This window comes from Anabas testudineus, chromosome 5, assembly GCF_900324465.2.
Source record: "Anabas testudineus chromosome 5, fAnaTes1.2, whole genome shotgun sequence".
In the NCBI taxonomy this organism is placed as follows: domain Eukaryota; kingdom Metazoa; phylum Chordata; class Actinopteri; order Anabantiformes; family Anabantidae; genus Anabas; species Anabas testudineus.
Window position 1 is genome coordinate 16,552,264 of NC_046614.1, and position 14,659 is coordinate 16,566,922.

Genomic DNA, 14,659 nt, shown 5'->3' on the forward strand with positions numbered 1-14,659 from the left:
AATATATTAATTATGAACTTTGAGAATTAAGAGATGAAGAGATTAGTGACACATATGGAAAGATGTGTACAGATCCAAATACATTAACTCACATAGATACTAAAATGTCTTGACATATGATCCCAACAGCCACATGGAAGGGCAGAATTAAGCCAGCATGTTGCCTACAGGAAATCATGAGGCAGTGAAGAAAATAATTTGACTGCTCTTAGTTATGGCATAGATATTACGGTAAACTGCTTACAGTTGTACCCATCATAATTCAACTACTATTAACTGGTAGTCCTGCTATAACCCACTTCTTGTTTCCCAACACACAATTCACAGCTAGTGCGACTGTGAGGCAACCACAATATTTCATCTTTCTTTTAGTTATTTAGCCACACACTTTTATTTAGAGCAACTTAAAGTGATATACAAAGCAGACAGAAATTCTGACTCTGGCTCAAGCAACTACACAAAAAAGAGTTACTGAAGAGCTGATGGAGCAACTACTTAACTAGTAGTAATCACCTTTGGCAGCTAACGCAGATGAGATTAGTGTTTTATTACACCTGATTAAAACTGCATTGTTATCTGTAAGATAAGAGAGCTAAAGCATGACAACTTTCTAACTGTGCAAATATATCTAATGCATGGGCCACTCTAAATTGTTACTGCTATTCAGCTTTTGGTATTTTTGGCAGTTACCAAACAGCTTCAAGCGTACAGCCCTGATATTCATGTCATCCTAAGGCACTTGCAATAACAAGAAGCTTGTATTTACCAAATTCACAGAGCTAACAAAATAATTGTTGTGTGACAGTATAACAGCATGTGTGAAGAAGACAATGCTCGCAGTGATTCAAGATTCATCTGGTCCATCAGAAGGACTTTGTGTGTAATTTCCTTCATCTACAGATATGTAAACCATAAACAGATGGCCATTAACCATCTAATCATTCAAAATATATGAAATACAGTGGTATTCAATAATACCCACTGTCTGTTAATTTTAAATTAGAGCAAACCACTAACTTAAGATTAAATAATCACTAAGTTTACTCACAAAAACACAAAATAATGGAATTTAAAATTGCAAAGCTGCCGTTCGTGGCTATAACTATTCACTGATCGGCTAAGCAAAATCCAGTGAGGTAGATATAGTGAACTATGGTGCACAACTTTTGAATAATTGGAGAACATACAGTTCATTAAATCAGGCAAATAGACATCTCTGGACATATTTAATAGTTAAAAACTAATGGTCTGACTCATTTTCCTTTATCAAAAAGGCTGTAGCCTTCATAAGCAAGTGACTTGTATGACACACATGAAGCAGGTTATTGTAGTCTATCAACACAGCAAAAACGTCAGTGATTCTCCCATATGGTTTTAATGACAGCACACAGTTGCTGATCTATTTTTCTTTCATCAAAAAGGCTGTAGCCTTCAATAGCAAATAACCTGTAACATGAAATACACAAGAAAAATGTTGCTTCAGCTTACCAACAGGGCAAAATGTCAGTTATGGCACAGTTTAGTTTTAATGGCATTAAACTGTTGCTGTAGTATTCTGATGAAACCCACACAATTAATAATAAATTAATTAAATTAAATAAAAAAATATACACACTGAATAACAACAAGAATAATTATTATACAAAAAATACAATAATAACACAATAATAAAGAGCACAACACAACAACAAGGACAACTTCAATGCCATAACTATTCCACACAATGACAAATGATTATGACTCCCGAATGACCTTACTGTTGTACATTACTGTGAACATCAATACTCACCCACAGAGTACTGTGCATTTTTCCAGTCTATTACTACTGCTGATATATTTCCATAAGCTCAAGGTTATTCATACTTCCAGTTCTAACCTCATAAACTGCAGCATAACACTGACCCAAAATCATGTAATAAATGTCTTTATTACAAATGTGTATCTATCAATACCACATAAAAACGTCTGGCCCCAGTAATAGTGTGGACAGCTGTACATAACAAATGAACCTAAGGTGAAGATGAATGAGTCTATTTATAACATACTGGACACCAGACAGTAAATCCTCTAACCTTGCTGTCAACACATCTTTAAGATTAAAAAATACCAGGGCATCCAGTGGATAAATGGTTAATACTGTACATTTAACCACACCACCTATTGCTGTTGCATGTCATACCCCTCTTACTACAAACCCTATTTACAGAAAGTCTGGAACTTTTTCTGAAATGCAATAAAAACACAAATCTGTAATTTGTGCATTTGCTTGAACCTTATCAAGCATCATAAGCAGAAAACATCATAAGTGTTTTCAAGCATTTTCAATGACCAACTTTTACTTTGTAAATATAAGCAGAGAGTTTCCAACACACTCAAAGTTGGGACAAAAAATAAAAATAAAGCTGAAAATTTTATAAAATACTCAATGCTCTGTCTTTTCAAACAAAAACTTTGTGATAGAACTGTCAATCAGTTCAAAAAATAATTTTCTCAATGCATGATAACAAAAAATTTAGTTTTTTTACCATTTATACTACACAATACTGTTAAATGGGCTCGGAGAGCAGCGGTCATGTGACACAAATCTTTTCTTCTTTTTTTTAACAGTGAAGAAAATATCTGAAGGCTATCAGTCATTTTAACAGATTAAAACACTGGGAGCAATCTACCACAACTATCTGCATGTTAATTTAGTTCAATTTTGTTTTGTTGTATATTAAATCTTTGTATTTTTATTGTAGCTGCCTAATTTTGTGAAATTTCATAATTCATAATTTTTGATAAATGCTCTATAAATAGTTTTATACTTATACTTTAAACTTTTGCCTATTATGCATAGTAATTAAAAAAATATGAATCAATGAACAAACATTAAATGCTATTAAAACGTATTTTATTTTTGTTTACTAAGCTAAGATCAACTGCCTAATTTTCACTTTCTGAAATCACTTCTCAGTTGGCTTGAATGAAGTATTTTTACTTGATTTGATTAAGTGGAGAATTGAGAATTATCGTAATTTCAAAAAGATGATTAACTGAAGTGCCAGGCAGAACATGGCACAGCTTAGCAGATCATAACAAGCAGACAACCACAAACTAACCCTTTCAGAAACATAACATGCACTCACACCACGCAATCACAATTTTTCTAAAGCCACACATGCACAGTGAATGCGGTTTCAGGGGGAGTGTAACACAGAACAGCAAGTCAGCAGGAAGGAACTTAGGTGACCACTCAGGAGGCACCTGCTGCGCCTCATACATGGCAGGAATTTTAAGCCTAAAAGGATGGAGTCTAAAAATCAATGCTTGTATAAAACATATGCAGAATACTAACACTATAAAAGAAACAATCCACGTACTGTAGATAAATTAATTTCTACTGGTTTACAAGTTTGTTCTAGATCTAGTTCTTCTACCTGCACTTTTGTAATGCATAATACCTCAAAAATGAAATACTGCATGTTCCTTTAGTCTCACTGAAGGCTTTGTTGAGCAAATGCTTTGACCTGAATGTTCCTAATACAAACAGCCCACTGTAAGCCCTCTATTAAGTAGTTTACCCTTAAGTCTAGATTATTTAACTGCAAGTGCAGAAAGTCCACTTCTGCCAAGACTCGGAAATCAGGCACGTTGACACAGCATGGCTAGTATAATATAACATTCCTTGCATAATAAGGTAAACAGTAGCACAAAGCTGAACTGAGTAATAAAACTGCTTATTTAAGGGTATAATACAATCTGGAGCAACAACTGACACAATTAAAAACACTGCAACCAAGTTGTAAAGGGCAATGCTGGCAAGCAAGACTATTACTCCTTCTAGATGTCAATTAGCATAACAAAAGCTGAACAGCCAAAAGTTTCAGTAGTCATCAGTCTTCTGATACAAACTAGTATGTATACCTCACTAGTGTAAAATTAAGCACTAAAAAGATTTAGAAACACACAAAATGATGCTGGTCAAAGGTTTTGATTAGCAACCTGGACAGTTCTAATCCTATTTATCACTAAGATAACAAGAGGGAAGTGAGAACAGAAAAAAAAAAATACACACGAAAGATAATCACATACTAATTTATAGCAATTAATAACATACGTCAATCATTCCAAAGATTATTTAAAAACCATAGTGGCTGCAATTGCATTTCTGATTGTTGGAGTGAGAATTGGTCATGGTTAAATTAATTCCAACACTGTGCCATGATATGCAAATGACAGTCAAAAGGAACAGTGAATCTGCAGCAGTAATTAACAGTCCTAAATGGCTCGTTAGAATTCATGATTTCATTAACTAATCAAGTATGTAATGTGTGGATGCTTCTCTCAAGATAATAAAATCATTTTTAAACACCAAACTCACCGTCTATTGCTGTTTAGTTTATATTGTTATTGTCTAATTGGGTCAATCATGCATCATTATTGAGGAAGTACACTACCATAATCAGGTAACTGGTGCGAGTCTGTTTGTCCAGCATGCCACAGTGTCCCTAACTATTGAGATTTCACACACACTAAGACATCAACTTTAAATACTAACACAAACACGGTAATGATACATGTATCATTCTTTAACAGTGTCAGAGGACAGGTACAAAAAAAGCAACTGTTGATGAGGAGGATTACCTGTGAATGCAGTCTGCCCTTTAAACTCACATTTGGTATAATCACTGGCTATATGAGAATGCACAACTTTACAACAGAGTTTAATTAGAGTTAACATAACCAGAAAGGCTTTAAAAAATCCATTTTAAGCCAGTTGTCTAATCCACATATTTGGAAGTGAAACCAAAAGCCACCACAGTTCAAATATCCAGTTGGTCTTTGCACTGTAACTAGTACAGGAAGTCCAGGTTGAATTATGGAAGTAACTCTGCGTGGCCTTACAGTTGTTGACCGCGGAGAGTCTGAGAAACTAAATGTTTATATTTTAACTTCAAAATGAGCAGGTTAAAATCTGCAACATGGCTAAGTACTCAGGCATTTCTGTCTGGAAAGTGATAAAGATGAACAAAAAATACAGCAGGAGGTAGGCTGTTCAAATAAATGCTACTTTTAATGCTTACTTTTTTTATCTGCATCAACACGAATACTGCAGAAAACGCAGCAACATGACTCTAAACACACGAGGAGAATAGAGTTTCTAAATGATAAATCTAAAGGAATGTTTTTTCTATTTGTGTAGGCTTATTTTGGGTGTCACTGATGTAGAGTGCATCATCTTGATTTGCACTGGGTCACTCAGGACATTATGACCACTTATTCTATTAAAGAGCTTCTGGAAGATTAAAAATAATAAATAATAATGATATACTTTATTGATCCCCCTGGAGACATTGTGGTGGGACAGCTGCCAGACAGTACATATTTGGAGCTACTGCAGGGTTCCTGTGTCTTGTCCAAAGACACCTTGACAAGTGGCCAGGGGGAACTGGGAATCAAACCATTAACCATGAATCATAGACAACTGCTCTACCAACTGAGCTACTGTTGCCTAAGACATGCACCACAGCTGTGATGGCCGGGAATCAAACCTACATCAACTGCTTGGAAGGCAGCTATGCTCACCACTATACCGAATCACTGCACATTGAGAATTAGCAAACACCTTTGTGGTAGATAAACTGGGATCCTTAATAAACAATAAACTAAGGACAACAGTGACAGAGCAATGAATAAATAAACACACATACTGACAACTGTTATTGCAACGAGTATAATATCATCAGCTACTTATATTTCCTAATGCTAAAATGCTAAAAATTACCATTTTCGTTTGTCAAATGTGATAAAATTCAGTTTTTATTGAATCTGCATTAGAGGGGATGCTTTAAGTGTATGATTATTCTAGATATTAATTAAACTATTCTGTCTATCATATTTATATCAACACTTATGAGCTAAATGACTCTACATAGAAAAAAACTTAATATACTGTACTAAGTAAAGCACAATTCAACAGAGGCACAACTACAACTCTGAAGACGAAAAAGGGGTATTTGGCATACACCAAAAAATGTGCAATGTGTGTATCTGATTTTTAAAAAAGAAAATCCTTATCCTGTAACACAGACGTTTATAAGAGTTTGTGAGGATTGTGAGGAAGTCCAACCTGGGGCTACTTTCAGTTGTACTGCTCAAAGTGTGGAAAATAAGGATATAAAACAGGTCGCCCTATTATATCATCAGCTAACCATCATGTCTTCAAACTGTATAACATGACAAAGAGGACGCAGCATATGTCCACAAAATGAAAGTGGAAAACGAGCAACCCCTTCGTTGCATCTCTCCCGTCTGTTGCACTGCATACCTGCGGCACAATGCACGTCTCTGCGGCAACGACAGCAGACAGAATGGGTAGCAACAGTGTGTCAATCATGCCGACGGATGCCAGGGCATCTCTCATTACCACCAACTCCTCATCTGACAGCAACGACACGGACAAACTAAATAGGCAACGCAAAAAAAAAAAAACATCTCCCACCCCCACTAAATGCATTTGTGGGTTATATTTTCCCAGTCGGATGCGCGTCCTACCTGTTTCTGCTGATCCAGAGGAGAGAGGAGGAGGAAAAGGACCAGGCGCTTCAGGATGAAGACAGATGCCGCATTTAGAAGATCAGGAGATAGGGGAGATCAAGCTGTAGCAGGGGCTCTGGTGCTTCCTCGCTCAGTCACGACGCACGTCCCAGATGCGTTCATCCACTCGGGGCTTCACTGTTGCGTTTGGCGCACAGCTTCTCGAATATGCGTGTGGATGAGGAGCTCGAGTGTTGTGCAATATTGTAAAAAAATAGAGACTACAAGCTGATGTTTTTTAGTCAAACTAATGAAACACGCTCGGATAACTCCACGACTCCAAACTATTTAAACACTCAATTATCATTATAGATGTAATAAATCAATCGTTTTTTGATTTATAATTCTGTTTGAATAGTGAAAATGGTATCATTTCCCGTAGGCCAATCTGCAAAGGTTTTTAAATCAGTGTCCGGCCACTTTTAGCTAATAATAAAACATATCGTTTAATATTTTAAGTGTAAGTTAACTTGCCTTTCCAACCCCTACGTTAGCTTACTTAACTTACCTACATTAACGATGAAAAACTATCGTGAGTAAGTTTATCAATTAATAGGCATCAAATTAAACACTTTTCCCTTAGACTCACTCAAGCAAATGTTTGGTTATCGATTAACCTTCTATAAATTAATAATTATTTCAGGGCTAGGTGGTTTTACTATTCTAATTTTAAGACCTTTGTTAATGCTAATGTTAGCTAACATTTAAGCTAACTTTAACCAAATGCCTATCAAGACCCATATTTTGCCTCGAAGCCTAACATGAGCAGTTTGCTAATTAATGACAGCCATAACCTGAAAATAGTTTACACTCTTTTTCGTAAGGTTACAATAAGTCGCATGCCGCAGTCTGTGTCCCACTAAAGCGTTATTTTAGCAGCCAGTTGCATAGTTAACTAGCAGTTAGCTAGCCAAGCTAAACTTTATGTTGCGTTTTTCCACTTTCGTATAAACCATAATTACAGTACTCAGGAGCAAACCGCGACTGATGACTAATACAGAATCGAGGTGAAGGTGTCAGGAGTTTGTGACTCCGATGATATCTCACATATATCAACAAAATGTTTTCAAATTGGCACAATTTCAAATTGGATTTTTAATGTGTTGCTATTGTGTCATGATTCCGTGAACGCACCACGACCGCTGGGGCAAAGTTCGTTTTTGTTTATTCTAAATAAAGATGGCTACCGGAAGTTACTTATGTCAACAGTGTAGTATGTAACGTGTTCTGCATTTGGAAAATGCATTAACAAATAGTAAATTAACAAATGTGTAATGACATTGCTTTATTTGATTACATATATTTTGTTTGGTTGTTTGTTTGATTTTTGATGAAAACTAAATAAGGTGTTTGTACTGGGTGAAAGGTGAGAAGTAAACCTGTGTTTTTGTTTGGATCGGATTTTTGGTATTAAGTTGTATCCAATAATAACTGTATCCAATAATTACCAGGATTTAATTCATGAAGGCATAACAGAAACAGAAAATGTCCAATAAGCAAACTATGAAAGAGAGTAGTTACTTCACTTACACTAACCACACATTGTAGATTTAGGTTTTGATGCCAGACTTATTGACATACCACTAAAAGCTGGATAACGTGAGAGTGATGTTTTCTTGATTATATTCTAGCTTCTCATTACAGTTTTGGTATATTTAGAAAGAAACTGCAATCACTACTCTAGTAGGGAGATGGGTGGTTGGTGAATTCCCCTCATTTGGTCTAGTAGGGTACATCTAGCCTACAGGAAACATGCTTGGTTTTATTCATCCTCTAACCTGTTGTACTTATTTGTAGTTTGTATTTGCTGCTGTCATTCTGCAGTGGGCAACATGCAGAGGGCTGAGAATTGATTTACTGGCAGAGATTTAGATTTTTCCACTACGTAGCACGCATGTTGCCACAGTGGGCTGGTTGGAAACGGCTCCTGTTGGACTGTACATTCCTAAAAAAACACACCTATCTTTCAGTCTGACGAAAAGTTGCTGTATACTGTGATGAGGTTTGTTGTAAATCATTAGAATTAAATGACAGGGGTCATATTCACGTCACAGTTACATACTGTATTTCCGTAATGTCTGTCAGCAGATGGGTTGCTGACCTGCTCTCTTAACCTGGCCAGGGTGTGCAAAGGCACAAATGGAGCAGCAGGAGCAGATGGGAACGAGACGGATGAGAGGAGGATGAGACAGAGCTGTGTACTTAATATTTAACCAGTGAAGCAGCATGCTGCTACGCCTTGGAGGGGCAGAATGAAATCACACTGTAGTGACACTGATTATAGATGCTGGAATTCACAGGTGAATAGTAACTGGATGTCAAGTACTAGGTTTTTAGGTTGTACTTCAAGTGTTGAGGAAAATTACAATACACTGTATTTCAAAACACCTCAATGAAAAATGATCATATATAGTGTAAAAAGAAAAAAAAAAAACATACATCCAAGTATCCATATACTTAATATTCTTCAGATAATTGTACACTTTATTATAAGTACATTTTTAGAATGTTTACGTGCACTGGGAGTATATTATATTGATTTAGTTAAGTATTCCAGTACTTCTTAGCACTTGTGTAAAATGTGCTGGTTTTGATGGTATAGTAGCCTGAAGTGTGCTAATGTCTATGAACTAGGTTAGTATAAGATTAATAATAAATTGATGTATTAATTTGGATGCAAATTAGTGGGAAATTTATATTATGGTGCTGTGCAGTAAAGGTGACACAAGGGGAACAGAGGTTTTGCAGCAGCGCCTCCAACTGAGGGATACTTCAACTACCTCAAGCAGTTCTCTCACCTGGCCCACTCATTAATCAACACACACACACCATAACACACAAGGTCTCTTGCTATATTGGCTTCAAACCAGGTTTTAGATACACAGGTTCCCATGTCTGTGGATGTAGGAATCCTATAGACGTCCCCTGGAAAGCCAAGTCAACCTCACACTATGTTTCAGTGTCAGCAGTCAAACCAGACCTGAAGGTCACCCACATTATTAGGAAATAATAGTCACCTTTTAAACTTTTGCTCTTAAAGTCTCCTTTAGGACAAGGTCTCTGTACTATTGTCTCCAATGTTCGGTTTGAGAGTTTTTGGTTTAATTTTAAATGATGTATAATTCATCTTTCATCAGATTGGCTGCTGGAATTAAACTGGGACTGAGGTGTCCTTACTATAACAAATAGTGCTTGCAGAATGACCTAGTGTAAGATTAATACACCTATACATGGACAGCTAGCTAGTGGGTCAGCCATAGTCAAGACATATAGGATACAAAATGATCACAAACACCTAAAACTAGAAAGAGCTCCACCTCCCCAGTTTACCTGAAGAATCAGTAAGACTCCTCATATCACGCAGAATAAAATAGTTATCAGCAGTCTGAAATAAATATTTAGTAGATGATTTTGGTGGCTCTTTGTTTAAAAACCCTTTTTAAAATAATTTCATAGTTAATAGTGAGGAGGCAGACAGAAAATGAGATGTAGGGACAGGGTAAGAACATGAAACCACGACAATATAACAGGCGGTACAATCATGTGGACGAAGACAAACTTATATTTTCATATATTATTTGAAGCAAAGTCAGTTTCTTCTTGTCATGCTGAGGTTTTACTGAGCAGAAATGAAAAGAAAACACTGACTCACCGTTGATTTATTCCATTTGTCACTTAAAATAGTACATTATCCATTTGTTGCCATTATTACAGAACCCTTTGTCCTTACGGTACAGAAGCTTGAAAATCAGTTTGACCTTCCAATGCCTTTTCAATTCTCAAAGGATTCCCAATGAACAGAATAGGTTTATCTGTTAAATTCAAAATGGTATGTAAGCAATTATGAGCCACAGTAATAATTACTCTGGACTAAGCTCACCTCAAATAAGCCTTGAAAGGAAAGTGGCTTGCACAATTTGTATCATTAGCATGACAAAGAAAAAGAGTCCGTTAGTATGTATCAGTAATACTGACAACTAGAAACACTAGGAATCTTTGTTTCCAAGCAAAGTTACGGACTGTAACATATCAGGGAAACAAATCATTGGATTTTCTTTTTTTGGATGGTTTGATGTCTGGTTTTCCTTCCTTCAGACAATTCCCACTTTCCATGACCAACCACTTCACACATTCATATTCACACATCCATCCAGCGAGTCTGTTCAGCTGCTGTGTATAACAACCCTTCTGTTCCTGAAGTGCATCAGCTTTCTAGTGAAGAAAGTAAATGTCTCCTCTGTCCAGAATAAATATAGCCTCAAAACACATTGTGCTTTCTTACAAACCTGACACTTACTATTGGAAACAAATTAAAGATGATGGAAAGAAACTATGTCAGGGAGGAGAACTGAGTCTTGGATAAACACGATGATTTATCAGAACCATCTTCACATCTCAGAATGTGATGAAACAATAAAATCTCGAGTCATCTTAAGTCATGCTAATTTTGTGCCACAGGTTGTTGAACTTTAAAGACATGCCAGTGTGTAGATAAACACTTGTGAACTTGACAGACAAGCCTGCATCAGGATTTCATTACGTTGCCACCAAATCCACTGCACATCTGTAGATGGGCATATTGAGATTTTAGTGATAAAAAAAAGCTTTGTTTGGGGAACTGTACTAATACTTCAGAGAGAAATGCTAATGGAAAGATCCTCGGATGGCTCCTTTGGATTTATGCTTCAGCAGTTGTTGGGATAACTCTCACAAACAGAGTTTTGGTGTCTAAACATTTTACTGATGAATCAGCTGGCAGCACTGAAAAACACAAAAAAAAAAAAAAAAAGTTAAATATTCATAATAGTTAGAAATTAGCTTCACTTAAACTACAGCAGTAAAATGCCGTTTACATGTTTTACTGTACAATATACGCATCATAATAACCATATATATTAATTTGTATTGTATTTTGTGTATTCATTTTGTGTTTATTTCACTACTTATATTACAATAAAGAAGCTGAATGTATAATCTACCACTTAGGTTAAAAATGAATGAGGGATTAAAACAAAGTAAAATAAAAAAGGTGACTATATGTTTCAGGTAATTTTGAACTGTAATGCAAAGTTAATTTAAATTGAAGACAAGTAAACAAAACAACTAATCATTCAAATACTGAAATGAAAAGTAATTAAAAAAAAAAAAAATTAACAAGAAGAAAATATTGATTCTATCTTTATTCTGGACTTTAGCATGGATTATTTGTTGTTTTCAGCTTATCTTAGCTAAGTATGGCATTTTAAGCTCTAGAAAGCGCATTTCTTATCACAGGCATGAAGACAATGAAGGTAAGAACTTTCGTTCACAATTTCCCCTCACTGTACATCATCAACATTATCTCTAGCATCACTTCTTACCCTGGGTGAGGTCCTGGTCCAGATAGAGTTGGAGCCTTCTGCTGCGGAGGCCGAAAACCTTGGCAGTCTCAGACATCAGGCCTGAGTAGTCGAGCCCATTCTGACCTATTGGGTTTACCAGCAGGAGGGTGCCCACCTCTCCTGTCTGACACTCTAGTGGAGAGAAGAAGAGTGTTTAAGTGAAGAGAACCAGACAGACATCACTTAAAAATAAAGAAACAATTGGTTTGTTGGTGAGGCTTCTTCACAAGTCATGTGAATGTATGTGATGAAGCTTAAGTCTAGCCACAGGAAATAAGGGAAGACAGACAAGAGGAAGAGAGACGAAGAGAGAACAAAAGAGAGGCTGTCTGAAAACACAAAGGAAGAGCAGCAAGGGGAACAGGGTTATGTGTGAACGACTTAAAGAATTAAGCAAGATTACACCAATTTACTTCAGTATAACAATTTTAACTTTAAGAAAAATGATCAAAATTGCAGCAGAATCAGAGAACTGTCTTTTGAATTATCCACATTTTTTATGTATCACACTGTCTGATGACTGTCGGGCTGCGTGCCAAAAACAAAAGGTCAGATATCTTACACTTCGATTGCTGTTTGCATGAAGTCAAATTCAGCTTTGACTGCACAGACAAAACTTGTTAGCAAGACACACTCATTGTTGGTTTTGGCCTCTTCAGGGGATTTGTTGATTATAATAACAAGATAAAATAATTCCATGCTGATCCTCCAACAGCGAGAAGGACTGACTTCTTAGTTGTGAAGGATTATATGTGTGTGTGCCTGCGTTTCTCACCAGCTGGCTGTGCGTTACACAGAAGCAGGTTAACATAAGGGCACAGGAGGGCGTCGGTGGAGGAGGCGGGGGCGGGGGAGGACGAGCCTGAAGTCACTGTCAAAGTTTTTCCACTCAGAGATTGAAGATCTGTTTTGCTGGTCAACTCTGTAAAGAACACACAAATGTTCACACAAACGTGTGTGCACAGAAGAGTTTCATCACAGAAGAGTTTATATGGAGCCCCGAAACCGACAAAATCCTCATGCGAGTCAAGAATATAGCACATGTAATATTAATTGTAGGTTAAAAAAAAAAAAAAGAAAGAAAGATTGATAGTTTTTCTTTAAACTTTAATTAGCTGGTAAAAAGATTTATACTCTTCTCTATTATGTTCAACTAGCGTCGACTAGTTAACTCTGCTAGGGTTAGCTTGATGGTTGAAATGATTTTACTTCCCTTACAATTACACTACATTAAACGATGCCTTCACTGTCTGCTGTAGGGGTTTATGATAAATGTTAGCTGAAGCTAGGCAAAAAGACAAATACAGCTAACACATTGGCTTTTTAATGAGCTGCTTGGAGGGATAAGGGGAATGTATAAAGCTTTATATTAGTTTCAGTCATATTTTTGACAGGTTTGACCGTTTCTGGGCTCCATCAGTAACTAAAATCATTTTCATTTTTAAAAACTCAACACACTAAATGCAGTGTGGTATTACTGAGGGGGCAAAATCTGTTCTTACCAGTTCCGCCATTGAAGAATCTGAGCTGAGTGTTATTGGTTCCAAAGATGCTGCTGCACACTTTCTTCAGCTTGTCAAGGTCTACTCTGTTATCTCCTTTGGGGTTCTCCAGCAGAACCACCCCATCTGAACAAAAGAACAGGCACACAAAATTGCAATTTTACACAAAGAAAGTGTAAGTGTATAAGTTCACACAGTAAATGACAGGACAAGTTGGCTTAATGTGTCCTATAAATGCAAGGCCATGCAAACCTTTGAACTAACTTATAACACGTGCATTGTACTGAATGTGTCATATTATATCAACTATCAGCATTTATTCTGTTTTATTCTGCTTTTTCCATGTGCACCTTGTTCTTTGTTGTTGACCTTGACCCTCACGTTCACATAAGTGCAAGCTGGTCCATTTAGAGGAGCCTGGGGGGCTGAAGATCCCTTCACTAAAGTTAACTCCAGGTCTGAGCCCTTCAGCTGCAACAGAGAAAAGCAAAGTATTGAAAAGGGGCATGAGTTAGAGAAATACACAGTATATACATTTTGTCACATTTCTTTCTCACTATGTTTCATGAATAATAAAACAACACACACAATCGAGGAATTATTAATTCTGCTTGCCCTGAGGTATCCTTTCATACCTGAGTCTTTTCCTCTATGATGATGCTGCTTGTCTTGGGGACAGGGAAGAGCAGAAGTGGAGCCTTGGTAGTGGCCAGGATAAAGTCAGTGTGAGCCTTGATCACAGAGTCCAAGTACTCCCCCTCTGGCTGGCAGCGGTAGTATACGGTTATCTCATCTGATGGCACCAAATGGCCCTAAGGCAAAGATTGAGAGATATGATGCTTTATGCAAAATAAATAAATAAAAGAGCATCTTTTAATTCTCAGTGAGGCTGTGTGCCTTTTGTAAAAGTTTCTGCGGTATCAAAGCGCCTAAAGACACCAGGTACGACACGCCATAAATATGTAAATGTGCCAAGTACTGCATGAATATTTGCTCAGACATTCATGCACAATAATCAGACATTTGGTTTATGAAATCTGTTATCTGTTTAAAATAAATGACTGCCAAGGACACAAAGAATTACAAATTTGTGATAAGTCTGTTCAAAGTTTTTTTTTTTTTTTTTAATTATTATTTTAAAAGAACATGAAATCTGTAAGAAACAGGATGGTAGGAGGGTGGGGGGTACAAAACGGG

The 14,659-nt window shown here is 36.6% G+C and overlaps 2 protein-coding genes across 4 annotated transcripts in view; both read right to left on the reverse strand.

The window, feature by feature from the left end:
• atp2b2 (ATPase plasma membrane Ca2+ transporting 2) overlaps positions 1-6,710 on the reverse strand; it is a 118,531-nt gene extending 111,821 nt beyond the window's left edge. For both annotated transcript variants that reach the window (XM_026349962.1, XM_026349960.1), the window contains exon 1: positions 6,538-6,710. The gene's annotated coding sequence lies outside the window, so the exon portion shown is untranslated. The remainder of the gene's footprint in view (positions 1-6,537) is intronic.
• Positions 6,711-10,220: 3,510 nt separating this feature from the next.
• iars1 (isoleucyl-tRNA synthetase 1) overlaps positions 10,221-14,659 on the reverse strand; it is a 40,623-nt gene continuing 36,184 nt past the window's right edge. The window contains exons 28-33 of one of the 2 annotated variants that reach the window (XM_026349055.1): positions 14,098-14,274; positions 13,813-13,933; positions 13,463-13,588; positions 12,736-12,882; positions 11,940-12,092; positions 10,221-11,340 (exon numbers count right to left, since the gene is read on the reverse strand). In XM_026349055.1, coding sequence (XP_026204840.1) covers positions 11,258-11,340; positions 11,940-12,092; positions 12,736-12,882; positions 13,463-13,588; positions 13,813-13,933; positions 14,098-14,274 — 807 coding nt within the window. In that variant the 3' untranslated portion in view covers positions 10,221-11,257. The remainder of the gene's footprint in view (positions 11,341-11,939; positions 12,093-12,735; positions 12,883-13,462; positions 13,589-13,812; positions 13,934-14,097; positions 14,275-14,659) is intronic. The other variant, XM_026349056.1, reaches the window with a different exon arrangement.